The sequence below is a fragment of the Strongylocentrotus purpuratus genome, unplaced genomic scaffold, assembly GCF_000002235.5.
Source record: "Strongylocentrotus purpuratus isolate Spur 01 unplaced genomic scaffold, Spur_5.0 spur5_contig_846, whole genome shotgun sequence".
Lineage (NCBI taxonomy): Eukaryota > Metazoa > Echinodermata > Echinoidea > Camarodonta > Strongylocentrotidae > Strongylocentrotus > Strongylocentrotus purpuratus.
In genome coordinates, this window is record NW_022145553.1 from 130,400 (window position 1) to 157,702 (window position 27,303).

Consider the following 27,303-nt stretch of genomic DNA (forward strand, 5'->3'; position numbering starts at 1 on the left):
AGTCTTGGTGTTTTGCGATCAGAATCTGTTAATGATTGATCAAGTAAGTAAGTTTTGTCAGGCAGCCTCCGTCTCTCTGTATAACATACGACAAATGAAGTTAATGAACCATTATTCAGATGAGAAATTGACAAAAAGACTACAGTTAGTTCATACATTTTAGCCTTGTAATTTGCTAATTGAAATGCTCTTTTACCACAGTCTGCCCGATCACATTCGATACAAAAAACAAGTCGATCATTAATGTTCCATCAGCCCCAGGAATTGAAATCAATCTTTTGAATACAGCATTATAGACTGTTTTGATCAATCAGACTTTCTAATTCTATTTAAAAAGACTTCCAGGTAGAGTTCCGTCTGGGAATTGTTTGCCGAGAGCCAAAACGGATTTAACTCTACATTTGTTGTAAACACATTAGTGAATTCTTATCTAGCTCTCAACACATGATATTATGCTTTTTTAGGTACATGTACATGTATGTACAGTGTATGTTACATTGTGTTGACTATGCATGTGGCATTTGAGAAAGGAAATTGAAGCTATCCATTTCAATTAAAACAGAAATGCATATCATACCACAATCTCTATGATGAATTAGAACAGTAGAGCGTAACTATTAAAGATTTGTAAAGCGCAATATCCACTTGACAATTAAATGCTCAAGGCGCAACTTGCGCAAAAGATGAAATACATGATAAGAAAACAAAAGTACAATTGGATAGGTACAGACATGAAAGGTAATAGTAATCAATTATAGGCTAAATTAAACATACTTAACTATGCAATATACATATATCAAGAAGTGAAGGGTTTCTTTAATGTTCCGAAACCCCAATGCATTGGCAATACATTGAGTTTGCTTTACCATTTTTACTCATAATGTGAAACAAGATGAAAATCGAAAGATTTATCATCACCGCCCTTCCCCTTATCTGAAGGAAAAGAAATAGAAAGGGAAGCATTATAAGAAAGTGGGAGAGCAAAGATTGAGAAGATGAAGGAGGATAAAAGGAAGCAGGAGACTTTGCATAATTAAGTATTTTTTCTTAGAAATGTTTTTGTGATTTCCTTATTGTTCAATATTCGTACATTGCCCCTTTTTATGATGCACCTGCTATGAAAGTTATACTTCCGTTTTGCTCATTTGTATTATTCCGCTTTGCTCATATATCATTTGATGAATAAAGATTCCTTTTAGTAGACTCTATTATAAAATCGCTGATGATTTATTGGTGGATATAATGTTAAAGTTAACTGTAACTAAATATTCCTTTTAAGTCTGGTTCACTTATGGTGCATTTAACGCAATGGCAGAATATATAAACTACTTTTTGTTTGTACTTTGTATGTAAATGAATGGCAAGTGTGGCCGGAAAAAGGTGTCTGAGTATAACAATGGCATCTCATCGTACTTAGATTGATGTATCTATCTTCAAAGAAGCTAAAGTGTGAGGCAAAATGGTATCTGGGCATAACAATGGCCTCTCATCGTACTTACATGTATGCATCTATCTATCTTCAAAGATGCAGAAATGTGAGGCGAACTACACCTTTGCTGCAAGTTTTTTTTAAAGGCAGTTGTTTTACGGCGTCATACTTATCCGTAGGGGAACAAGGCTGTAAGATTCTTGTACATGTACAGCGTATGCACTCCTCCAGTAGGCCGGCCATAGGAAATCAGATAGGTATCTCATTACATAGTCAGAACAGAGGAGTCTCACCCCATTTTCGTGCTGAAAAGTTCAAGTGGAATATTGGTTATTGAAGGAGACTTCATCCTCCTTCTCCAATGGCTACACTACATGGAATATCAAAATGCTGCTTTTAACCACACAGAACACTATATTATTTCAATTTTAATACCCTGTCACACTGCCAGACTGACTGTAAACTAGTGGCGGATTCAAGGTGTCCAAGGGAACATTCCTCCTCCCCTCTCCCCCCCCCCCAAAAAAAAGGGGGGGGGGGTAAAGGGAGGGAGGAAAGGAGAATCATGCCCTGATTACTTTTTTTTTTGTTTTTGTCAGAGAATTTTGTAGCCAAAACTGCACACCAAATGTTAATGACCATTTTGGGGGCTCTTCTGCGCCCCCCCCCCCCCCCTGCGGCAGAGAATCCTGGTTCTGCCGCTGCCAAACTAACCAACAACCGATCAAATATTTGCCATTTAAGATAACAATTGTTTGCCCTGTCTGTTGTAGAGATGTATTCTATCTTGCTGGTATGACATATATACATGTATGCATGCATGGAGGTACTTCTTTAAGAAAGTCCAAGAGGCACATTGTATCTATCCATACTGAACTTTCCCCCTTTTCTTCCCTCTTTTCTTTTGATTGTGTAGGTGTAAGCGAAAGAGCTACCCTCCCGTCTCAGAGCTACCCAGTACCAGCATCGTCATCGTCTTTCACAACGAAGCGTGGAGCACCCTATTACGGAGCATCCACAGTATCATCAACCGCTCGCCGAGGGAACTCCTCACCGAGATAATACTTGTTGACGACGCCAGCGAAAGAGGTGCGTAAGAAACTTGAGTCGGGCTATCAAGTCGTCACCGAAAAAAGCATTCAAGAGTGACGTTGGCCAATGGAGCCGGGCGGAGGATGAAGATTTCCCTTGGGTGGGAGAGAGAGAAAGAGATTGAGAGAGTATCATACCTTGTTAGGCAATCATGGAATGTATTTATTTTAGAAACCATCAGGGAACTTATCCCATTAGTAAGTGATTTGTGTTCGAGCGGCCTGTGGTTATTGTAGGAGACTATTGTAGGAGCATTGGAAGGATACTTGAGTTCAGATAGCTTGTGTTAGAAGTGAAACAGCCAAGTGGCAATCAATGGATCAAACATTTTCCCCCATACTGTACATGTACATGTTGGAGAGTCTTGTTATTTAAGTTTCTCTCTCTCTCTCGCTCTCTCTCTCTCTCTTTCTGTGTGTGTATGTGTGTGTGTGTGTGTGTCTCTCTCTCACTCTGTCCCTGTTTCTCTCTTTCTCTCCCCCTCTCTCTCTCTCTCTCTCTCTCTAGTGTTTTTAGATAGTCTAATTAAGTTTCCTTGCTCTCTCTCTCCACCTCACCCTCTCCCAGTCTTCCTCTCTTTATATTCAATGGAAATGGATACAAAATAAAATAAAATTCAAGAGTTTTAATTTGCCAGTACAAAATGCAAGGGTTAGGAGGAGAAGAAGTTTTAGATCAAGGGGAACTAGCAGGAGAAGAATAAAACAAATCAGAATAGTGCAATAAAATGAGCAGAAGAAGAAGAAGGAAGTTGGAAGAATCAAAGGGGAATGGGGAAAGAAAGTGAAGGAAGTACAAGGCTGAGGAGTGGGATGATGGATGTTTTGAAAGGACTCACTATTTGCGGTTGATGAGAGCTCATTTTAGACTCTTTAGGGTGGTTTATATCATGAATAATCAATTGCTGAAAATGTCAAGAGACATCTAACCAGAAAGCAGTACAAGCATGCTGTAGGTATTATGGTTCTTGAAAGGCATGCAGGCAAATTCCTCGCATGGGCAGATCTGCCAACTAGTACGGATTTCCCGTAATTGGTACTGAAATTAACGACCATTACGGAATGTTGTCTCAATTACAGATTTAAAAAAAATGATTTGTTTATTTATTTTTTTATATTTATTTTTTTTTTTAATTTTAAAAATATGATTTATCGTAGCGAGTGCTGTGAAGTATGGCGGCCATCCAACAGAGACGGAAAAGTATCAAGTATTTTCTTAATAGAAGCCATTTTTCATTGAAAACTGTTTTGTGATGACCTGAAAGTTAATATTTAACAACTTTGTGTGAGTAAAATCACCACAAATTTCAGATAATCATGCGCCTATGCGTCCGTGCAGTGTTGGCGTGCCTTTTTTTTTTATAGATTCATAGCGCCGCATAGGAAATTACTGATTTATACCCCCAAATTACTGATTTTGAGCCTTGTGATTGCTAATTTCTGTTCTGGAAGTTGGCAGCTCTGCATGGGAATACAAAACTGTGCTTGTTTATTGATTTGATTTGATTTTTGATATGGTTTGTTATATTCAAAGGTTGTGGTTTGATCCCTGACGCAGCACTAATGCCCTTTGGCAAGGCATTAATCTACATTTGCCACTCAGTACCCAAGAGAGAAATTGGGGCCCTGTAGGCTGAAAAACGCAATTGTGTTTGTTCATTTAATTGCCTATGCCCTCACGGTGACCATGCAGTAGGAATACTCCCCAGGGCAAGTGGAGATGGTTCATGAATGAATCCGATGACCTGGGTAATAATATCTATAAAGCGCTTTATAGAGACGGTATTCCCTATCAAGCGCTATATAAATCCAGATTATCATTATTATTATATGCTCTACATTCTACAAAGAGGAAATACTTTTCTCAATGTTGTCTATTTCCTCTTCTCAACTACAGATTTTCTTGGGCAACAGCTAGATGATTATGTCAAGAGGTTACAGGTTCCCGTCCACGTGGAGCGGATGGGAACGAGGAGTGGTCTGATCAGGGCGCGGCTGAGAGGGGCGTCGGTAGCCAAGGGTCAAGTGTTGACATTTCTGGACGCCCATATAGAATGCACGGAGGGATGGTTAGAACCACTCATGACCAGGATAAAGGATGACAAGTAAGTGGAAACTTTGGTTTTGTTTAAGGTGTGATTATTTTAGATTGATTTTAATTGTTGTTTATTTAAGAATTAATGGTAAAAAGATTTAGCAAAGTTGAGTGTCTTTTCTCCTTTTAAGCTGTTGATTGTTTAAGCACTTGTGATGAAATAGAGAATACGAGTCAGTCAGATTGGCAATGAGAGAGAGAGAGAGAGGGAGAGACAGATAGAGACAGAGAGAGAGGCAAAGTAGAGGAGGAGGGAGAGAGAGAGAGAGAGAAGGGGGGGGGGGGGCTGAGACAGACAGACACACAGACACACAGATACCTAGACAGGGAAACGAGTGAGACATACATTTTTAAACACAAATGTTGGCCTTTCTTTGTAAGAGGGCAAGAAACTGAATACCAATTACACCTGTAGTGATGTTTTTAAAGACAACCTTCGTGCCCCAATAATGCTTTGTGTTGCAACTATTTTAAAACATTAATTTGTGAGGGGAGAGAAAAAATATGCCAAAAAGAAGGATAGAAAGAAAAAATACCTCATCCATATTTTACACTGTGAAAAACCCACCCTCCAAACCTTTTATATCAAATAACAGCAGAAGTATGTACAGTGCGTGCCAGAAAAAACAAAAACCCCAAATAAACAAATATTATGAACAAACTATGAGCTGTATAAATATGATTTTTTGCTCTTCGTAAATTAGAAGTCACATGCTTTCAAAAATACATTTGTGACATGACCTGAAGGAAACCTATACTTTCAAGGCAATAGAGATGATTGTTTTCATGTGCTATTTTAGATAATGAGTGCAAGGTTATTGCCATTATAAAATTAAGGACAATTGTGAGGGTGAAAAGGGCAATATAAATTTGTACATTAAATGTTTATGCATGGTTTTAGTACTTTTCAGAACTGCAACTTTTTAAAAGGACGAAACAGACAGTTGGGTGATATACAGTATCCACAGGAATCAAAGTAAGAGGCATAATACATTTTGATGATGGAGAAAAGTAGGGCCCGATGGACACATAAAGCAGAATTGAAATATCAGAATATGTAATTTTTCTCTCAGGATGGGCACCATTTTCAAGTTTAAAAATGACATCTTTTTAGTGCTTGAAAGTTATTGTTTAAGGGAAACCTGTGGTTGTATGCCTGTGTCATCCTGGAACTGGGTATTTCCCCTATTTTACTAACTGCTTATCTAGATGCATGTTAGCACACTATGGAAATTTGGCATGCATGTAATCATCTTTTAAGGCTTACATTTCCCTAAACATTATGTTTGCATGTGATACTAACGTTTTCACTGTGTTACCAAAATCTGGCACAAATCGATTTTGACATGCCATTTTCAAAACAATGTTGCTCTGTGAAACATGTATGGATTAATGGAATCACTGTTTCATTTGAAAGAATATTACTACTACATACGTCATGAAAAGCAAGATAATATCTTTTAGCTCATAGTTTTCTCACAAATACCGATTGTTTTTGTGTCTTTTCAATTTTCTGGGATGCACTGTATGTATAATATATTGATCCCACACTATGTGAAGTTGTTGAGCACCACGAGGCCATAATTTGTGGTGAAATCCGAGAACATGTTTGTTTGGTTCTTACATGAAACCTGATATCACCCTCTCCAGAGGTTTAAGAGCAAATCTCCTGATTCAAGTTCACAATTTGTTTATATTTCAAATAAACAAAGAAGAAACCAGCAACAATTCACTTGTACTGGTATTGGGATATGGTTTAAACTATATGTGTATTTTAAAGCAGTTTTAGATTAAATTGCAAACACTTTAGTAGGGATAATTAATGTGCATTTTAGTGATTTCTATTATTACTTTAATCACTAATGTAAAGACTCTGTTTGCATTTTTGTTTATAGTCTTTAGAGTATTAGAATAATTGTATACATGTTCATGTACAGTATTCATAGGCCTCCTTCTATAAAGGGGAAGTCTACCCTGATATTAAGTTCATTTTGAAAGAATGATGTAATAATATCTTTGCAATTTTTGTGGAAAGAGAGGGAAAAGACCCACAGTATTTCATTACAATTTGATACAGATTTTAAGTATCATATGCCTCATTGTTTGGAGTATGGCCTTATCATGATGACAATGTTATAGCTTTAGTAACAAAGGGTCATCAACTTCATTATATTTCCTCCTGCATCACAATTTGCTAAAAATAGGTAAAGTGCTCCAAAATATCTCATAATGAACTTAGACTTTCTTTCCATCTCTCTCTCTCTCAATATATATATATATATATATATATATATATCTCCCCCCCCCTCTCTCTCTCTCTCTCTCTCTCTCTCACTCTCTATCTATCTCTTACAAACACACCGGGGTAGGCAGACCTTTTGCATACCGTCCTCCACACCTATTTTATTAAGAGCAAATCTGACTGTTGAAGGCTAATTGCTAATCAGGGCTGAGAGAATAATTATCTCATGATATTAGATGATCCATACTGGATATTCTCATCTGTGTAGAGACCACCATTAGGTATACCTATATTACATATCGTCCCCTCTCCCCTCCCCTATCAATACAGTTTAATTTGAGATTCCTAGAGCTATATGTATTCCCATTTATAACATTAAAGGAAACCAAAACCTTCATACTGTAAAATTACTTTTATTGTAAAGTTTAAGATATTTGAAAAATATCAGTGAAAATTTGAACAAAATCGGGCAGGGAATAAGGAAGTAAGAGCTTTTTGAAATGACTAGTCAATAGAGGGCGGTATTCAATTTGATGACATCATCTGTGGACAACTCTCCATGCCTTTTGTACATCAAATTTCATGTTTTTCCTTCTTTCTTGTGATTGCGATAATGTACTCCCCCGAAAACAAGATATAGAATGCAAAATGATATTCTACTTCACATGTTATGAAGTCTGATCAAGAACACAAATAAATACGAAGAAAACAAAAAAATGGTGACATTTTTTGTACAAAAGGCATGGAGAGTTGTTCACAGATGATGTCATCAAATTGAATACCGCCCTCTAGTGACTAGTCGTTTCAAAAAGCTCTTACTTCCTTATTCCTTGCCCGATTTTGTTCAAATTTTCATTGATTTTATTTAAATCTTTTAAACTTTACAATAAAAGTAACTTAGTATGAAGGTTTTGGTTTCCTTTAATAGACCTCTCTATTAATTATGTTTGCCAGTCTGAAATGAGAGACTTGCCTACCGGTAATTATAAAGTAGAAATCATCACAGCCCTTACTCAATGCTTATTTCACAGGCCCCAAATATATCTGGATAGAAATGTTGGGATTTTAGATTTGAAGAGGCCTTTGATTTAAGAGTAATCTTTTTATTTAGGTTATTGATTATAGGCCTATTTCTCTTCATTTAGGGCATATTAGTATTTCTTTCTCTCTGTATCTCTCTCACTCCTCTCTTTCCCTTCATTTCTGTATCTCTCTCACTCTCTTTTCTCTCTCCTAAATCTCCTTTGTCTCCCCCCTCTCTCTATTTCTCCTCCTTCCCTTCCTTTACCCCACTCTCTGTGTATCCCCGGCTCTCTCTCCCCTCCCCCTCTCTCCCTATCTCCTCCCTTCCATTTATCTCTCTCTCCATTTTCCCTACATCTCTCTCTCTCTCTCTCTCTCTCTCTCTCTCTCTCTCTCTCTCTTTCCTCCCTATCTCTTTCTTCCTCCCTCCATCTCTCTATCCCTTCCTCTTTATGTCAATCTCTCTCTCTCTCTCTCTCTCCCTCCCTACTTCCCTCCACCTCTGTCTCCCTCCCTCTCCACATATCCCTTTCTCTCTCTCTTTCTCTTCATCTCTCCAAGAGTCTCCATCCCTCTACTTCTCCCCATCCTTCTCTTCATCCCACTCTCCTGTCTCCCTTCATTCCCCCCCCCCCCCTCTCTCTCTCTCTCTCTCTTTCCCTCTCTCTCTCTCTCCACCTCAAATTTTTCAATTTAGATGCACAGAAGTAATTAATAAAGGCTAGGAAGATAATTAACCTGCTCAAGAAATCTCCCAACCCATTTTGGGGCAGACAAGATTAGATGTGGGCGTGTTCACACTCCAAGGCCCGAATTCACAAAGGAGGAGGTTTGTCGACAAACCTCCTTTTGTTTCGCCAAACCTCCTTTTGTTCTTTACAAACCAGGTTTGTAAAAAAACGCGTAAAAACGCGTCATATGACGTACAAAAACCAAGGTTTGTTGACAAACCTCCTTTGTGAATTCGGGTCCAAAGGTTTCAACCCACAGGAAGGAGAAATCATAGCATTTTACAGTGTTTATTTGGGCTATTTCTTGTAGAAAGTTTGAGAAATTGTATACATTTTTCCCTTTAAAAGCTGATCAAGTGTTTTGGTACTTCTTCATTTGAAGCCATGCAAGACAGCTCCAGACTAGATACCATGTTCTAAAGATTTATTTCTTGTTTTGAGTGTCTAAACAGTGTTTCCAAATAAACATGGCAGAGGCCACAGTAACATGTAAAAAGGGTTTATGAGAGATACCTTACATGAGATGTACATGTAGATGCAGAAAGTAGAAGAATACAAGAGAGAGAGAGAGAGAGAGACAAAATATGTGCAGTTGGGAAAAGAGAAAATGTACTCAGAGAAAAATTGTTGTTTTGGGGTCAAAGTCATCTTCACTTTGTGATTCTTTCTGTTTTCACCATATTTCATGTGTAGTTACCATATATTGTAACAGCAGTTACAATTTTGGGAAGAATCTTATAAGAAATACTTTGTATCATGAAATGGAGAAGAGAACAAAAGTGAAAAAACTCTGAAGAAAATGTTGTTTTTGACCAGAAACCATGTTGTGTACTGTGGGTAGCTTTCTCTTTGCACAACTGCACATGTTTTGTCATCCTTTCACATTAAACCGGTTGTACAAACTTGTTAGTCGAGTTCACCTGTGCGTTTGGGCGATACCAGGCTCCCCAATCGTTCCGAGTGGAAACTGGGCCCGCTAGGTGTGTAATTGGAGCTCCTTGCCGGCTGAGTAGCAATTGCACGGGCAGTTAACTCAATTTCAGCGCCGGCACAAAGTGGGTAAATTGGATCACTTTGTGCCTGGCTGAAAGGATGCGATCCAAATCGCATTGGACATGGGGCAAGCGAGATGCTTTCCTCCTGCTCATTGCCAGTGCTTCAAGTCTGGCTCAAGTGATGTATCGCAAGGTCTGAATGATATTTGCAGGAGACTAATTTAACCGGTACTGAAAGCCTTAACAGATTGACATACACAGTACAATTTACCATGCACACGCAATAGTTTAGTTGGTAGAGCAGTGGTCTCGTAATCCGTTGGCGCGGGTTCAAAACCAAGTCAGGTTGCTTACTTACAAGCATTTATGCTTTCTTAGCAGTCAGGTAAAATAACCACCACAACTACATGTACATGTACACCTATGGTCAGAACTATTGAGGCTGTAGACAACATTTATAATGCATTTATTAGTACTGGTCATGACAAAGTTGCTATAGCTTGACTATATACTATGATTTAGAATCATAACGCAATGACTTGATCTTTCTTAAAATCACAGACATGTACAACAAAAGGCACTGCTTACACAGATATTGGTATTTGGGACTACACACACACATGCAGCCTCAAAACTCAACCCAAATTTTGACATACCAGGGCATTTTAAGGCCATAACTTTTGCAGGGGATTGCTACCAAAATAGCAAGAGAGAGCTCCAAAACTTCTCCCCCCCCCCTCCCCCTCCCCCTCACCATCACCATCACCATATGGAAATTGCCCTTCTCCTCAAACCCTGGCTGCACCTGATGAAATGTGATTTATTTTAAATAGATGCACCTACATGTACTTTTAAGTAGATAAATTATAAGCTAGAAATGACCATTACCTATACCGGTTCACTGCTGTAAGTTTCAGATTTGAAATTCATGCATGACTTGTATTGAAGTTGCCAGAAAGCCACCTCATTTGAAATATGCATTGATTTTCTACCCACAAATATCCTAGAATATGAATTTGAAGTGCCCCTCAACTGAATCGATTCACCTGACGTTTCTATGTCCTGTCTTCTAATGGAAATCACGCATCCATCAAAGGATACAATTAATTCTGCATATGGGAAGAATACAAGATGTTTCACACTGCCCCTCAAAGTATAATCTATAAATCTGTTCACATTGCCTCTTGAAACCAGATCCCCCCCCCCCCAAAAAAAAAAATAAAATAAAAAAATAAAAAAATAAAATAAAAAAAATAAAATAAGGGTAGGGGAAGAAAAAAGAAAACCCTTCAGACTAGAGAACGATAAATATAACATTTTCATTTTTAGTTCATTTCATTTTTATTTTTTCATTTCCAACAAAATACAATACATAATAACAAATACAATGTAAAATGTATACAAAAAATAGTTACATTTGTAATAAACAAATCTTAATAGTAATTCATACATTTGACAAAGACAAAAAAATTGAATTATAAACTTAACTGCATTTATATTTTGATCCCATGATCCCATCTACTTTTGAAAAAGCAACTTAAGGCAAATTCATTAGCCTTGCACGTCCCCTATTGAGCATGAAGATGACATATTATGTTATCCAGACATGATTTCTATGGGAAGTACAATATGGTATTGAACAATCATACAAAACTGTGGAATGTTGGGAGAAATAATGCACCAACATAATATGCAAATTGTTGTCATAAACACAAAGACTAGTTGCACAGAGAGAAGAGAGATCAATTTCAAATTAACTAGCCCATCAACCACAATTTTACATGGACTTTCCAATAAAGCACTAGGAGACAATTTTGTACTCAGTTACATTGCATTTCAAAGAACAGTGCTTTTCAATCTGATATTTCTGGAGTGAACCTGAACTGTAGAGAATAGAATTGCACAATAAATGCATAAGACGATTTTGTATACCTGTACATGTAGTTGCCAAGGGGATAATAAGAAAAGAGTATTTCATGTTTCTTTGCAAAATTTGTGGAATATAATGGCATTGTGTAATTTGTATGAGGTTTCCTTATTTTCAACTTAAGCAAATATCATTCATAAAACTTGAAAATAATTTATTTGGGGAATGTTTGTTTGTTTTGAGAAAAAATAAAATGGTGGCTGACGTTCTACCGCTGGCGTCATGCCTCTTTGGCCAATCGGCCTGTCGCGAGTGATCGAGCCCATTACACCTACTGTAGTATAGAGTTTAGTGATTAAAATGCCCCTGTAAGACTCTAATTTTGTCAGAAAATTCCTAGAAAGCTCCTTTGAAGGGTAGAAGATATTCCTTTTACTTCATCAGTCTCCCCCCTCCCCCCCTCCCCCCACACACTTGCCGCTTTACAAGCACCTACATGTAGGAGCTTGACACACACTGCCTATTGCATACAACTTCAAGTTTGCTTCAAAGCTGCCGTGAGCACTTAACTATCGTAGAAAAAGACTCCACTTTTCCCTAGAAAATCCATAGTAAATCAATAGAAGCATGCTCATTGAATTTCAAGTAAGTCCCACACTGCAACAGACTTCTCACATTGCCCATTCAAAGCAATTTTACACGCTACTAATTGAATGCAACAACATGATTTTTCCAGAAAGTTCTTGGCAGACATTGTCTGATTTTCATGTACTCTTCATGAGTGGCCTTGTTAAAGAACATGTTCTGAGTTTCTGTTCATGTTTAGAAAAGGTGAAGAAGAAGAGAAGAAAATGAAGAAATGAAGAAAAGAAGAAAGGAAGGAAAGAAGGAGGAGGAGGAGGGTAAAAAGAAGAAGGACAATTGTGTATTATAAAACCTTCAGGACAATTTTGATTAAATACTATGTATACAGGGACAGGGTTAGAGAAAGAAAGAGGAGAGAGAGAGAGAGTAGAGACGAACAAAATAGAGGGGATGAGATTAGGGAGGGAGAGGGAGAGAGAGAGAGGGAGAGAGAGGGAGGGGGTGGAATGTGTATTCATATCTAAAGTAGATAGCACAGTTCAATTTTCATCAAACATTTCAACTGTACACCTAAATGTAATTCTGGATGTTTCTTTTAACACCTTGAATGTGCATCATAGACATACATGTTTAAGCATATGAAATACATTTATTATTCCATTCATCGTCATATTTATGGAAAGAGGTAACTATTTAATATTCCACTATTTTCTCAACTATTCAGGATCCTCCTGGCATTATTGTTGATTTTTGTTAAATTGGGGAACAAAGTCCATATCAAGTATAAGAGAGGATGAGAAAGAAAGAGAGAGAGAGGGGGGGGGGGGGGGGGGCTACTAGTTGTCTTTCATCTCTCATAATGTTCAAAACTTGCATTTTCTGGCTTGCTTTCCGTTTCTTTAGTACATCATTGGAATCAAGATTCTCTGCAATTGTAATTTTGTAACAAATTGGATGCCTCTAATTAGTAGAAAACAATACTTTTGAAGTTGACTTTCAGCGGACATCCTAATTGAAAATATGACACTTGGATGTTCATGCAACTTCAGGCTAATGCATTTGAGAAAGCAATGCAAATCATCTTCGATTCTAGCCTCAAAAGCCTTGGGGATTTGGGCAGGCTGCAGAATCAATCCCCAAATGCTTCCTTTTTTTTCTGAAAGATGATGAGAAGCAACATGGGGAAGATATGAATCACCACTCGGGCCAGAGAGACAGTAGACATTGCATCCACATGGATATCACACCTCAGTAGGTTTTCTCATTACCGCCATGCCGCATGCAGCCGAGCAAGAAACGAGCTTGTAGCAGCTCATTAACGTTCCCTTGATTGGTGCGTAGCGTGGAGGTGACAGATATAACGAGAATGGAGCTAAACAAATTGTAGACACACTCTGTCTCTATTCATTCGTCCATGTGTGTGAACTTGGTTGTCTGCTTGGCCAGAAGGGCGCGAAGACGAATCATGGTCACATTTTAAATATTTATGTTTGGAACGACTAAACAAAAGGGGACCCTGCTGCGTGGTGCAGTTGTTAATACAGATCTAACAGGATTTGGAATGAATAAATTATGGACACATGCTATCTGTTTTCATTTCTCCAGGTGTGAATGAACTTAGTTGGTGTTCTGTAGATGGGTGCTAGTACAATTTTTTGTCATGTTTTAAAATCTGTTTTCATAGACAGCTCCTGGCTTTTGCAGAGAACTCTTGGATGATTTATAACCATGCATTTATTTATTAATATTCCCCAGGGCCCCGTCTTATAAAGAGTTGCGATTGATTGCAACTTATCTGCGATTGATATTAATCGTAACTATGTACATAAGAGATAGGGGATTGAAAACTTGCGATCGATTAGAGGACTTTTTTTACTAAAAAGGGCCCTGAAGTACCTGCAAAACTTTCTTACTCTGTTCCTTCATATGTGGCCTACTTTATCGTCAACCTTTCTGTTGAAGCACTTTCAACCCTCTTCTTCCGTCGCCTCTACCATACTCTTCAAGGTTTATTCTGCCAAGCTGTGGAATGCATTACTCATAGATCTGATTGTTACACAGACTGTATCAATCAGAATAATACATTGTATCAAGAGAAATATTATTTTCTTGTAAAATGTTTTTTTTTTTTGTCGGGATCAATTTGTTTGATTTTTCCTCCTTCACTGACAAAAAAAATGATTGTTTTTTTGTTCAGACATTTTTTTTGTTAAGACATCAGATATTTACATTATTTTCTCCTTCTTTTCTTTTTTTCTTTTTTTTTTTTCTTTTTTCTTTCTCTCTTCTCTCTTTCTGCTCTTATTCTCATTATCACTTACTGTCCATGGGACTCAGTATGAAAATTCCATTTTGTTTCTTGAAGGATATTGCCTTTTGCTTTTTGATCTTCTCTCTCTTAATCTTTACCCTCAATTTGTATCCCTTTTTGTCAATCTGTACAACACTTATCCCATCCATCTCCCCCCCCCCATCTCTCTCTCTCTCTCTCTCTCTCTCTCTGTGTTTTGCTTCTATCATACATATCTCTTGCTCTCCCTCGTTCTTGTGACTCTTTCTCTCTTTTTAATGTAAAGTTTTGTTTTTAAAATCTGTGGTCAGTCTGGATTTGGTCTCCCGATGTTGGTGGGATTTTGTGCATACATTCACCTTTTCCGTCACATGTCGTCTCCACTTCTCGCTTCCGGCTGCAGCCTGCCCCTACCCTAACCCCAGTACCGGATCTCCACTGCTTGCTTCCGGCTTCAGCCTGCCCCTACCCTAACCCCAGTACCGGATGAAGGGTCTACTGCCCACAGGAAACATTCAAATTAAGATCATGTCTCTTCTTGCAGGAAAAAAGTCAAATATTTGTTCAATATGCTTCATGCACAAGCTTGGTCTGTTCAGTTCAAAAGATATCATCCATCTATTTTGTTATCTTCCTTCTTTCCTCATCATTTCTCATCATTTCATCTTCCTTGTGAAGGTACTTTGATGTAAATTTCCAAATCCTATCCTCATTCTCCTTTCCCTTTTTAATCTAGAAAGCTTTGCATCATTTAAAGAGAAGGCTGAGTTACAGGGAAGGTGACAAATAATTCATGAGCATCCTTATTGTTTGTCAGTTTAGTAGAACATTGTCCCTGATTTATAAGCAGCATTGCCCTTCAAATGCCCTTCAAATGCCCTCGTATTTAAAATACAACAACCTATAGCTGAATGATTTGGGGTTACCAAACTTTCATGCTACATGTGTGTGTAGTCCTATGTACACATTTCTATGTGCATTGTCTGCAACTTTAAGCAAAATTGAATGAATTCTTATTATTTTTATGGTTCAGATACCTCACATTATGCACCAATTATATCATATAACCAACCTGTCCTAATTGCTTCCCCTTTCTTCCGGTTCTTCCCCAATGTAATTGTCAGACCAGTGTTCAACTTTATATGTAACACTCAGACATCGGCCATCAACCATCACCCCCTCCCCCCCCCCTCCCTGCTTCTAGTGTTATGCAACCTCTGACCCCTTCCCCCTTTGTAAGCCTAGAGTCATTCATTCTTTGAATGTTCACCAGAAAATCATCAAGAGAACACCAAGGCCATCATGTATAATTTCTCTCCATCCTCTTCCATCTAAAGCTCTCAAACAAGCAGCACCTTATACCCTGTTCAGACTCAAGCAAAAATATGAAGTATGAAGAATCAATATTTAGCAAAAGGAGCATACAGACTAGACAAAACATTATATAACAGAAAAGTTTTAGAACGCAACTCATTTTATAGAGGTCATTTTAACATGACAGCTGGCCAATCATCAGTGAGCTCTCATGATAAGCCGCGCCTATTTTTAAACATGATTTTTGCATGATATGATGTTCAGACCAAAGCAGGACACTGATTCTTTATCAAGTTTTTGATCGAAACGATGCTCAAACATGTTCCGTTATACAATGCTTCGTGGCATGACATTTCTCTATACGATGTTCAGACTAGGCAAAAGATGATAACTTATCATGGAGTTATATATATGATTCATGTGTAGCCATACAATGATTTATGGCAGTGTGAACACATGGCCACATCCCCCCTCTCCTGGTCCTCCTCTCAACCACTGTCGAGCACAGCGTGGAGTAGACGCTCTGAGGGTAGTTTTTAGAATATATTGATGGAAGGAAAACAAGGTCCTTCTTTCGTCCTCTCGTGTGTTTGTCTGTTTCCTTTACATCCTTCAGAGGAACACATTTCCTCGCCGCCCCGGGGGAATCGGCGGAAAGTGAGAAGATGCAGATTGGCCGAGTGGTAGACATTGCCCTCTAAGGGACGTCTTGGATGAAAATGTACGTGGTCAACACAAAGATTGCTTGAGCACTGGTCATCCATTAGACAATATGCTTATTAAGATGTATTGCTTGGATGAAAATAAGTAATCTTATCTTTGCCATCTAATTTTCAGACACATTGATAATTATGGGATGATACGCAAAGCTGTTGAGACTATCACCTTTAAGTTGATATCAATAGAATCACTGGGATTGGGTTACTCCCCATCTAGCTGCCGGAGATATTACATTTAAATTATGAAACACCATGTTGTATTGTTCCAAAACTTTCAGAATGTGAAATGCAAAGGATGCTGAAATTGCCCTTAGCTTCATTCCAGGAAAATCTTTTTGGTTGTGTTTTTTGCCATTCTGGCTTTCCATCACAGAATAATTTACATTTGGATTACGTAATATTCTAATGTGTTATTCACACATTTCAATAGGTGATACACAAGGCTGTTAAAATTGCCTTACCGGTAGTTTGATTTCAAGATACAGTTTGTGTGATTATTGCCATTCAGCTCGCAGCTGATGATTATTTCAGCGTATCTAATTGGTTACTTTTGACCAAAGAGCAGCCCACATTATACAGTTGTTATCGGCCTTGTTGTCATATTTTACAAGAATGTTGAGTTTGATTAAAAATAATAAATAATATGTGAGCCATCTCACTTTTTAGGACAATTTGGAAGAATATCACATTAGAAAAGTCCCCCGAATATAATAGCTCTTTAAATGACGTCACGTTCGAAACATAACAAGAAATGGCTAAAAAAATAAGTCCAGACTTCATGCCGCATGTATCTGTAGTCCCATCTACAGATTGCTATGTGTAGTGCATGTGAATTTCAGCAAACCTGAGTCAATTTCTTATCATTTTGATGATTAAAAAACCTCACACTATACACCAATTCTTATAAGCTACATAATCAACCTTTTCCAGTGGCTGCCATTTTATCTTCTTCACAATTCAATCATTTGACTAGTCTGTATAGCACTCTACAAGTACCTTGACAACCAGGGATATTAGAGAGCGTTGCGTCTCTATTGTGTCTTTATTCATCCTATGTCAAGGTGAGGAGTACCTCGTAATTGCCTTGTTCACACACGTAGAGGTAAACCACCTTAAAAGGAAAAGCACCTCAATTTGTGTTTGTTTTTGTTGTTGTTAACAATGTGTGATTGAATGGTAAGAGGGGGTAGAAATATAGGGCCTCTCTGCATGCAACAAAGGTCCCATATACATGTATGTGTATGTGCCCTAATGTGTATTCTTTGATTCGTTTATAAATCGTGCCTTGAAATATGATATATTCACATGCACATATTTTCATAAATGACAGAGAAACCAGCTGCATGTTGATGTTTTTTTAGTGACAATTTACAAAGCTTGTTTTTATGTGTTCATTTTTAATAGTGTGTTGTTACACTGTATATATGCAACCATACAACAAATATGAAATATATGAAATTACATACGTTTGTGACATGGACTATGCTCGTTTTTATATTTTGCCATGGCAGTTTTTTATGCAGTTCTGGCGTGTGTGAACAAGGGTTCAGTGACTGTGTATAATATACCCAGGCTTTTGTCTTCCTGTTTCCATGGTGATTCTCTCCCTCTCACATCTTAAAATTTGGATAATTCCAAGCCTGGGGAATAGTTCGATATCTACCTAAGATTGTGTACATATATATATACCATGATCGTCATATTGAGATATATTGCACTGCCTGCCCTGGCAATGGCATTTATGTAGTGTGAAACGTGGTTGGGGTTAGAGCATTGAAATGTACCAATCCCATGGGAGCTCTTCAATATTTCATTTATACTGCCAAGCGAAGGAAGGACATGATGAAAAGAGTCTTGCATTATTGTTCAGATACTAACTACACAAAAGATAGATTGGGGTAGAAAAATTGACAAAACAAATTTACACAGAATTTGTCAGGTGATTGAAAGGTCACAGAATATTAAACGCTGACAGAGAGAGGAGGAGAAGAGAGAAAAGAAGAAGAAGAGAGAGAGGAAGAAGTAGAAGGTGGGGGATGGGAAGGAGACAGAGACATAATAGTGTTTTTGATAGAAGTAAATGATTGTCAGAAAGAGAGTTCATGGTAGCAATAAATGACATACAACAGTATAAAAAGAAATAACAAAAATGAGAGAGATAGAGGAAGAGGTTCTAGAGAATGTAGAGTAGAGAGAGAAAGAGAGATAAAGGGGTGGAGGAAGAGGATAGAGAGAGAGAGAGAGATGAAGATGATGATGGTGATGATGGTGATGATGATGATGATGACGACAACGATGACGACGACGACGATGATGATGATGATGATGATGATGATGATGATGATGATGATGATGATGATACTTGAATGATTTCCTAAAGAAATGCACACTTGGCACAGATAAAAGAGAGAGAGAGAGAGAGTTGAGAAAAATTAGGAGAGGGAAAGAGAGTCAGAGAAAGTAGGAGAGAGAGAGAGAGAGAGAGTCAGAGATTAAAATGTTCTTACTTCATAGAGAAACGTTTGCAGAAAAAAAGAGAAATGTAAGAAATGTGAGACGGACAGAGAAGAAAGAGAAAGAGCCAGAGAGAGAGAGAGAGAGAGAGAGGAGAGAGAGAGAGAGAGAGAGAGAGTCAGAGAAAGAAGGAGAGAGAGAGAGAGAGATAGTGAGCGTGAGAGCAGGAAATGTGTATCTAAAGAAAAGACAAATTTGTATATAAAGAAATAGATTCAGAAGAAGCTTTAGAAAGACTAAAATAACACCAATGTACATCTCCATGTAAATTGCCAACTGAGTGGTGGCTGAAGCAGAAACCAATAAAGGATAATTTTATATTTGTTTAGAAATGGTGTGGTATAAGATTTGAAAATGAGAAAATGATTGTTTCACCATAGATGTTCTCTTCAGAGATCCTAAGTAAATATAAGGAAACATCCATGGGCATTAAATGCACTGTATTAACCTTGGAAATTGTTTTTTTTATTGAAAATGAAATTAGAGGGAGAAGAGTCCCATTTATGTCCATATATGGCTGAGCTTAAAATAGAAATCGACAAACCAAAATGGAAAACTTTAATAGTCATCATGCACAATCTGAGAGAATGATGTTGACAATAAATGCTTCAACTTTTCTCACAACTCTCTCAAGGGGATCAAAAGCTGACTTGATGATATTGTATTGTGTTGTGTCAAAATTGATGTTTTATTGTGTATCAGAAGTGGAAATATGTATGGAAAGCTGTAGAGTAAAGATTGAAGTAAAATGTGTCGAGGAATTCACTGTATTTTGCGTCAAAACTTCACCCTGACAAAACATGTTCTTCAAAATTGCAAGTATCTGGATAGAATTCAAATAAAAGGGGAGTATAAAGAAGACATATCACCCACACGATGTAGAAGCAGGATTTCATGTACTCAGATCACTAAACAGTAGTTTCAGAATTTTGCCACTTCTGTGAATGCAGTTTTGGAGATGAATGTCTTGAATCATTCAAATAGTATGTTAAAGACACCAGGGTCAAGTCTTATAAAGAGTTGATATTAATTGCAACTTATTTGCGATTGATATCAATCACAACTGTGTACACAAGAGAAAGGGACCTGCGATTGATTGGAGGTCTTGCAATTGATTTGGGTCAGTCACAATTCTTTATAATAAAGGGCCCAGAATTTCTCAAATTTTGTTGTCATTTGATTTCATAGAAATGTGAGATCTGTAGGAGAAAGAAATTTAGATTCAGGTAACCCTCATATGACTGACACAAACTCTCAGTTAACAGTGTGCCGGCTTGAATCTATCACTGTTCCTGTAACTTCATGTTCTCTATAAAAATGAGATAATTTCTTTGTGTATTATTTGCTGAGAGGCAGAAGGTCTTCTTTACCATATATCCTGTAAGTAGGCTGTAACACACAGAGCTAACATCCATCTTGCTCTTAACAGACGATACATCATTGTGTTTGTTAGCCTATACTCTTCTGTCGATGGCATTGACATTTTAGCATGCTCCCAACTGCCTTTTGTTCAAATAAGACACGCTCTCTGATGGGAAAACGTGAATATGTGTAATGAAGCAATAGGCAGTAGAAATGAGTTGCCCTCCAAAGCCGCATTCACATTTATCGATCATGTAAAGATCTTGTGAAATACCTTCTTAATCGGCATCCACCAAATATTCTCTTTGAAAGGTCAAAACTCATGTGAAAATGTGTACACAACCTAAGCTAGAAAAAATGTATTCAGTAACTTTGCCTCTGATTCTAAACAAAATCCTGGATTTAGCTCATGCTGCAATCATAATTATAAACCTTTAGGTCAGAAATGAATCCCTGACTTTTACAGACCAATCACATGTTTGATTATCATGATATTTTTGAATAGAATTCAAAATTTCAAAAACTGGTTCCCAAGTAACAAGTACAGTCTATTGGGGAATATGAGTATGGTAAAACAAAGATTTTTACTTTTTTAAAGCACTTCATGATCATTTTGAAGCAAAATTTATTTAGGGCTTCAATATTTCACCATATCACAGACACTGATAATATGTAGGGCCATGTATCTCAGATTCGTAAAACTGGAATCATTGTTAAACAATGCCTTTAAGTGCTATTTAGCAAAATGAATTTGAGTTGGCTTGGACAGCAAATCACTCCCCCATACAGCACATTTTGAAGCACTTGTAAATTCAATATGTAAATGATTATGGCTATTTTGGTAAGTGCGTGTTTGCAAAAGGATTGAAAGAAAAGCAGCGAATGGAGAAAACGAGGAAACACACATTTTTTTCTATTTATACACCACACAATGATTATATTACTTTGAAAATTCTTATTCACTGTATGATCAAACTTCCAATCATTTCAAGATTGATTGACAGTGGCGCCTCTTACATTTTTACTTGAGAATATTAAATTGTAGTCTTATTTCTTAAATTGCTTTCATGCACATGTCAATTTTATATAATGGCAATAATGTTCTTCACCAGTCACGGGGGAAAAAAGGCGGGTTCTTGTACAGCACTCGTGTCTGTCAGTCTCGACACTCCTGGCACTCCTCAACGTCCTGATGTTGAAAATTTCACTCAAACACAGATTACCAAGACTTGCAAAATTCATCCTCTTGCCACTCCAATAGTCTTATGCATCTTGTGTTTAATATGCAAACATAATCATTGAAGACTTAGTGTGAACATGATATTGATAAGGATTGCAATTGTCCTTCAATCAGTTTCTTAAAGTAGTCACCCGAAGAATCAGAAGTGTTTTGAATTGATGCAAAGTTCTTATCATTGCGAAGGGGAAGCCTTACTGATCAAATATAACAACTTTCCTTTTCAAAACATGTCTGGGGCATGCAGTAATCATCTCTCAAAAATGTTAATTTTGACATCCAGATTTTCTGCCTTCAGCATTCTTCCGTAAAGCGTTTAGATTCATGAGATTCATGACATCACATGCGAGACACCGCTAGCCACAACATTGCACTTTACGCCTTTCCATTATATCTATATGATTATCCATCAAATTATTCATGTTTTTTAAAGAGAAAATCTTTCCATCCGTATATAATTTGTCCATAATTATCAGTTGTCATGAATTTTCTTTGGGTGACTACTTTAAATGTCTTTGTGATCATTTTTCTATTAAATGTAATTTCAAAGGATATCTTCTGGAAATTTATGTTGAAGGAGGTATACCTTAGTTTCAGTCTGAATAGTCTGTATTAAGGTTCCTCAAAATCGCAATAAAGCGAAAATGGACTATAGAGGTGTTCCACAAAGAGCCGTGGCGATTAATCAAAGATGAGATATGGCAGAGCATATTGGTTTTGGCCAGAATTTGTAGGTTCTCCAAATATCACCGACCACCATGCGACCCAGTAATGCTGCATCTATGAATCGTTAACGCTCGGCAGCTCGGAGTTTCAACTTACGTTCGTTCGTGCGCTGCTCGTATTTCAAATTGATTTCCACGGAAAGCCTTATCCATCAAACAATCACTCCCTGGTGTACTCAAAATTCAAATCCTAGGATCAAAATTTATGATGTCTGCAGGCTGCATCACTGTGCTTTGCTAAAGGGCTGGTCATACCTCGCCAATAACATTAACTAATAACTATAACAGTATTAAATCGTTCCCAAATTGTTGGATTTCTGAATGATTTAGAACAGAAAATGACAAAGGAAAACAAAGGCATGAAAAACATGGAAATTTTCTTCATAATTATATTATTCTACATAACAATGCAGCCCTATTGTTGATTGCAATGTTTCTGTATTAAATGTATTTCAGAGAACTTTATTAGAATCTTATTCTCTTCGCCGTTTATTTTTTCTTGCCCTCTGTCTGTCTCTCTACATGTATCTCTATACTTTCTCTCTCTCCCCCCCCCCCCTCTCTCTCTCTGTGAGAAGTTTATGTTTTACTTTATGAAGCATCCCAAAGTATATTCTTTTAATTCTGTATGTAAATTAGTATTTGAACTGACAATCTGACAAGTTAATGTACCGAAATCACAATATCAAAAAGAATAGCAGTTCATGTTCATCATCATCATACCTTTTTTCAAATAAGCAAAACAGAAGACACATTGCTACAGGGGCCAGGTCCAATTTCATGCTTTTGACAGCACATCCATTATTGTTGTCAGCAAATTCAATTTGTCACGCAAAGATTATTATCATTATTACTTTTTTGTATACAGTTTCAAATCGCTGAGTGATTTTGTATACATAACTTTTGAAATTTAAGACCTATTGCCACTTTTTAATATAAAGGCAATTTTTTTTAGTGCTTTATTCATCTGTGCAACCCCCATGATTCAATGCTGAATGAATTAAATATTCTGCTATCTCTCCGACAATTTACATCACGTTTCAAAACACGCTAAAAGTAAGTTCATTTCAACAGCACTATAAATGAACTTCCGGAGATGGATACTGTTGAAGAGCAGATAAAAATCTTGTATGTTAACATGTCACACTTGCAATATATTATGTATGCTATTTTAAGAGAATTTCTCTTGATTTACAAAAAAGAACACATACAATAGAGGTACTTTAGAGTTATGGGCTATCATATTACCAATTCAATTGTCAATTGAAATGCACGAGGTATACTTGTACCTCGAGCGCTTTATACTTGATGTGAATTTCATCTGATGTTAACGTAATAACACCTTGTCTAAGTACTCTCATTTACTGCATGATTTACAATTCAGGGTAATTTAGAAACAATTCCATGGAGTCTGGAAAAAATGTAATGCATGAGCCAACATTGAGCACATAATTACCACACCCCTGGAATACAAGACGCTGTAAATCTCAGTAATAAAGTTAACCTACATGTAGTATAAACACGTCTATGTACAATTCTGAAGCCCTTTTCTAAGACTGTTTAACCCTTCTCCTCCAAAACAATGAAAAAATAAAAGGGCTCACTACGGAAGATAATATTGATGTTTAACAATTAATTTCTGTTAAACAAAATTAGATCCTACATGTGATAACTGTGTTTATAGCCTGAATCTTTGGCGAGTGGAAGTGTGGAGAGATTGTTGAGTGAGAGCTCCTGCGAAGCTAGATTAATGGCTGGCAATATCTTCCTGAAGATAGTCAAATCCCATAATTTTCTTGTTCTCTGGAGGAAATTTCACCAATGGTGAAGATTAAAGCAATTAAGTTGCCTTGCCTTACAAGTCTCAAAATGTACTAAACATTTCATATTTAGCTCTATGGAGGCTACCATTTTTGCTGTGAAAGGTAAATCAGCATCTCTGCTTGGTCAATGTTGGTCAGCGTATTTAGTTCATTTTAGGAGAACTTCGCTCAAATTTTTGTTCAAGTGTCTTAAATTTTAAGCTAATGTGCAACATGTAGAAGTTGGAACAAGTCTACCGTACATGTAATTTTCATATTTTTATTGTAATTTTAAGATCAATAAATCTTCTTCCTGAAAAAGTGGAACATAACTCGAAAACTAAGGCACATTTGTTCCAGTGCTTAAGACTCTGATACAAAAATGGAATTTACTTCATCTCCATATTCAGTCAAAGAAGGCTCTTTTTGGATTAGATAATGGATGGTGGAGGCGGGTATCGCGTCAATCGTGTTACTCCTGCAGCATTTTATTCTTCCCATACATGTACTTCCCTGTTTTAGCTCTGACATATCCCTTCTATCTCCTGCAGCATTTTTATTCTTTCTTTTTACATATGCCCTGTTTCTTGCCTTTTTCATCCTTTACTTGCCTTTTTTATCATTTACATTTTATTCTTTTATTTTTCATATTCATGCATAAAAAATGTAGCTCAATGGTATAACCAATGGAGGTCTTAGAATGATAATATCCTGAGATGGAGGCTGGATACACCATTCTGTTATGCATGGGAGCGGTATGATTCATTGCTGTAATATTTCTTCCTTTCTTTTTCACATAACTTTATTAGTGTATAAAAGATGCTACTCTCCCCAGTAGCTCAATAGAATAACGAACAGTGAATCTTAGAATTATAATATCATCAGTGCTGATTTGGGTCAGGAATAATTCTTCCATTACTGTGTTAAGCCAAACAAGAGATCCCCGGAGTGCTTAGTTTTTATCCCAGATTTATGCTAGATGCGAATTGAAATCAAGGATGCTTGTCATTACATGAAAAGGAGGGGAAATATGCAAATGTCTTTTCCATTACAGAAGATTTTTTGTTTTATAATGAATAAAAACACGAAGAGTGATATTAGAGGATCTCCTAGCACTAGCAGTGCCATGTATGCAGTTGCTCTGTACCAGTTTTTATTAGCACATTGGGACTACAAGATTTACATGTACATCAACTTGAGGAAAGGATAAAGTATTTATAGAAGTTTGAAAAATGATATTAACAATATCGTCGCTGTTTTCACAAAGTGACGGTAGTGAAAAAAAATTGCATTCACTTTGCGTTACGATTTTCCTCACTACCGTCACTTCGTGAAAACAAGGACGATATGATCATTATATGCAATCTTCACAATTTCTTGCACAGGAAAAGAGTATTGTTGAAGAAAGTACCCATGCATAGGCCCATATTTTTTATTTTTTTTTTTTTAACAATGGCACATTACATGTAGCTTTAAACAGAGCCGTGAAATATAATGACTCATTCAAGGATTCATTATCTGTTAAATATGTTCAGAAATATTCACTCAGTCCAAAGGCATTCATAGATTAAGTGTCATATTTATATGCGTAACATCACACAATTCAAACAGCTGTTGCACATACACCTTCCCTTTTGATCAAATAAATTGTAGACATAGTAGTATACATACAAGCCAAATACACACACAAGGGGGTCTAACTCCATCTTTCCGATGCCTTTCCCATTGATTTGATTACTTTTTACCCAGAGCAGGTGTTGTCAACAAACACCGTGAGAGGCGTGGGCCGCCCTCGTCTGCCAGGGCAGGGATAGTGAGATACATGATCCTAATGAGTTTTCTCGACACCTTCCCTCAGCCCGACCCAAATTAATTGATTTTTTTATCTTACGCTGTCCTTTCTCTTTCTTGTGTCCCTCTGTCATGCTAGATTCTTCCCCTAAACATGCATATTTTGTGCTTCTTAAAGAGAAAGTTGAGTTCTGGTAAAAAAGAAAATATATTTTTGAGTATTCTCACTCTTTGTAATATGTCATTTTGGAAGGATTTCATAGCAGAAATGGCTTCTCAAGAAGGTCGCTACTGATGAGAAATAATTTATTTGTAAGTTGTTGTGTCCTTCCCATTGCCTGTGTTTCTCTTTCATTCCGGTTTCTTCCCCAAAACAGACATATTTTATTCTTATTTTTAATTTAAACTTAACTTAAAGAGAAGATTGAGTTCTGCTTTATAGTGAACAAATTATAATGCAACTTTGTCATTCTTCATTTATCAGTTTGAAGTGATACCGTTGTAGAAATGTCCCCTGAAAAGGCTTCTGATTCAAATGCCCTCATAATGGAAATCGATGAGAATGAATTGACATTTACATTCTTGTGTCTTACCCCTTGCCAGTGTCTCTCCATCATGCCAGATTCTCCCCAAAATATGAGTCTCATATTCTAAAAATTAAAGAGATGATATACTTCTAGACATGGCGAACATATTATGATGTGAGTTTCCTCATTGTTTGTAGATGCGTTTGGAACTATACCAGAGTAGAAATTTCCTGTTAATTAAAATGCCTTTCAAATGCCCTTCAAATGCCCTCATATTCAAATATGATTAGAAATAGCTGAAATATTGGAACCAACATTTAATGCCTCACATAAGTGTGGTCCCATATACCCATTTCTAAGTGCAGGTGATATAATTTTCAGAAAGACTGAATCATTTTCTTATCACTCTGATGATTGCAAAATATCAATTAAGTATACACCAATTCACATGTTCTACATAACCAACGTTTTTTCAGTTGATTCAAGACAGTTTGTTTCACAGTGTGATCACATGACCAATGCTCGGCTTCTTCTTTAAGACCTGTTTATCTCGAGGCTTCGCGCCGTCATGTGCAACATTCTCTCTAAAAAATCAATAATATTCATCTCACGTTCTTCCAATATTGAAAAGTGAAAGGTTGCTGCCTTTGAAGTCTAAAAGAATAAAAGCCAAATAAAAGCTAAAATTAAAATGACTGTGCATGCTTTGCATCCAGAGGTGAATAAATGCAAATGTTATTTGCACCTTTTTTATGAATGCGCATTTGTTATTTGCTGCTAATCTTGCTTCATGGAACGCACATGAAGGTTCATGAGTTCTGATTTCTGAATTCTAAGGATAGTATTGGTATTGGCCTTTTAGTGGGTGTTATAAGCTTAAGCTTCCAGCTACATCAATTTGAGCTGGCTCAGTAATATTTATTCCATAGATCATTAAAACAATTAAAAGAAAAACCTATGTATT

The 27,303-nt window shown here is 37.0% G+C and overlaps 1 protein-coding gene across 2 annotated transcripts in view; it reads left to right on the forward strand.

Annotated features, from left to right (window-relative positions):
• Positions 1-27,303, forward strand: part of LOC574835 (polypeptide N-acetylgalactosaminyltransferase 13) — a 99,999-nt gene that overhangs the window by 33,806 nt on the left and 38,890 nt on the right. For both annotated transcript variants that reach the window (XM_030992100.1, XM_030992109.1), the window contains exons 4-5: positions 2,346-2,518; positions 4,418-4,625. In XM_030992100.1, the coding sequence (XP_030847960.1) occupies positions 2,346-2,518; positions 4,418-4,625 (381 nt within the window). The remainder of the gene's footprint in view (positions 1-2,345; positions 2,519-4,417; positions 4,626-27,303) is intronic.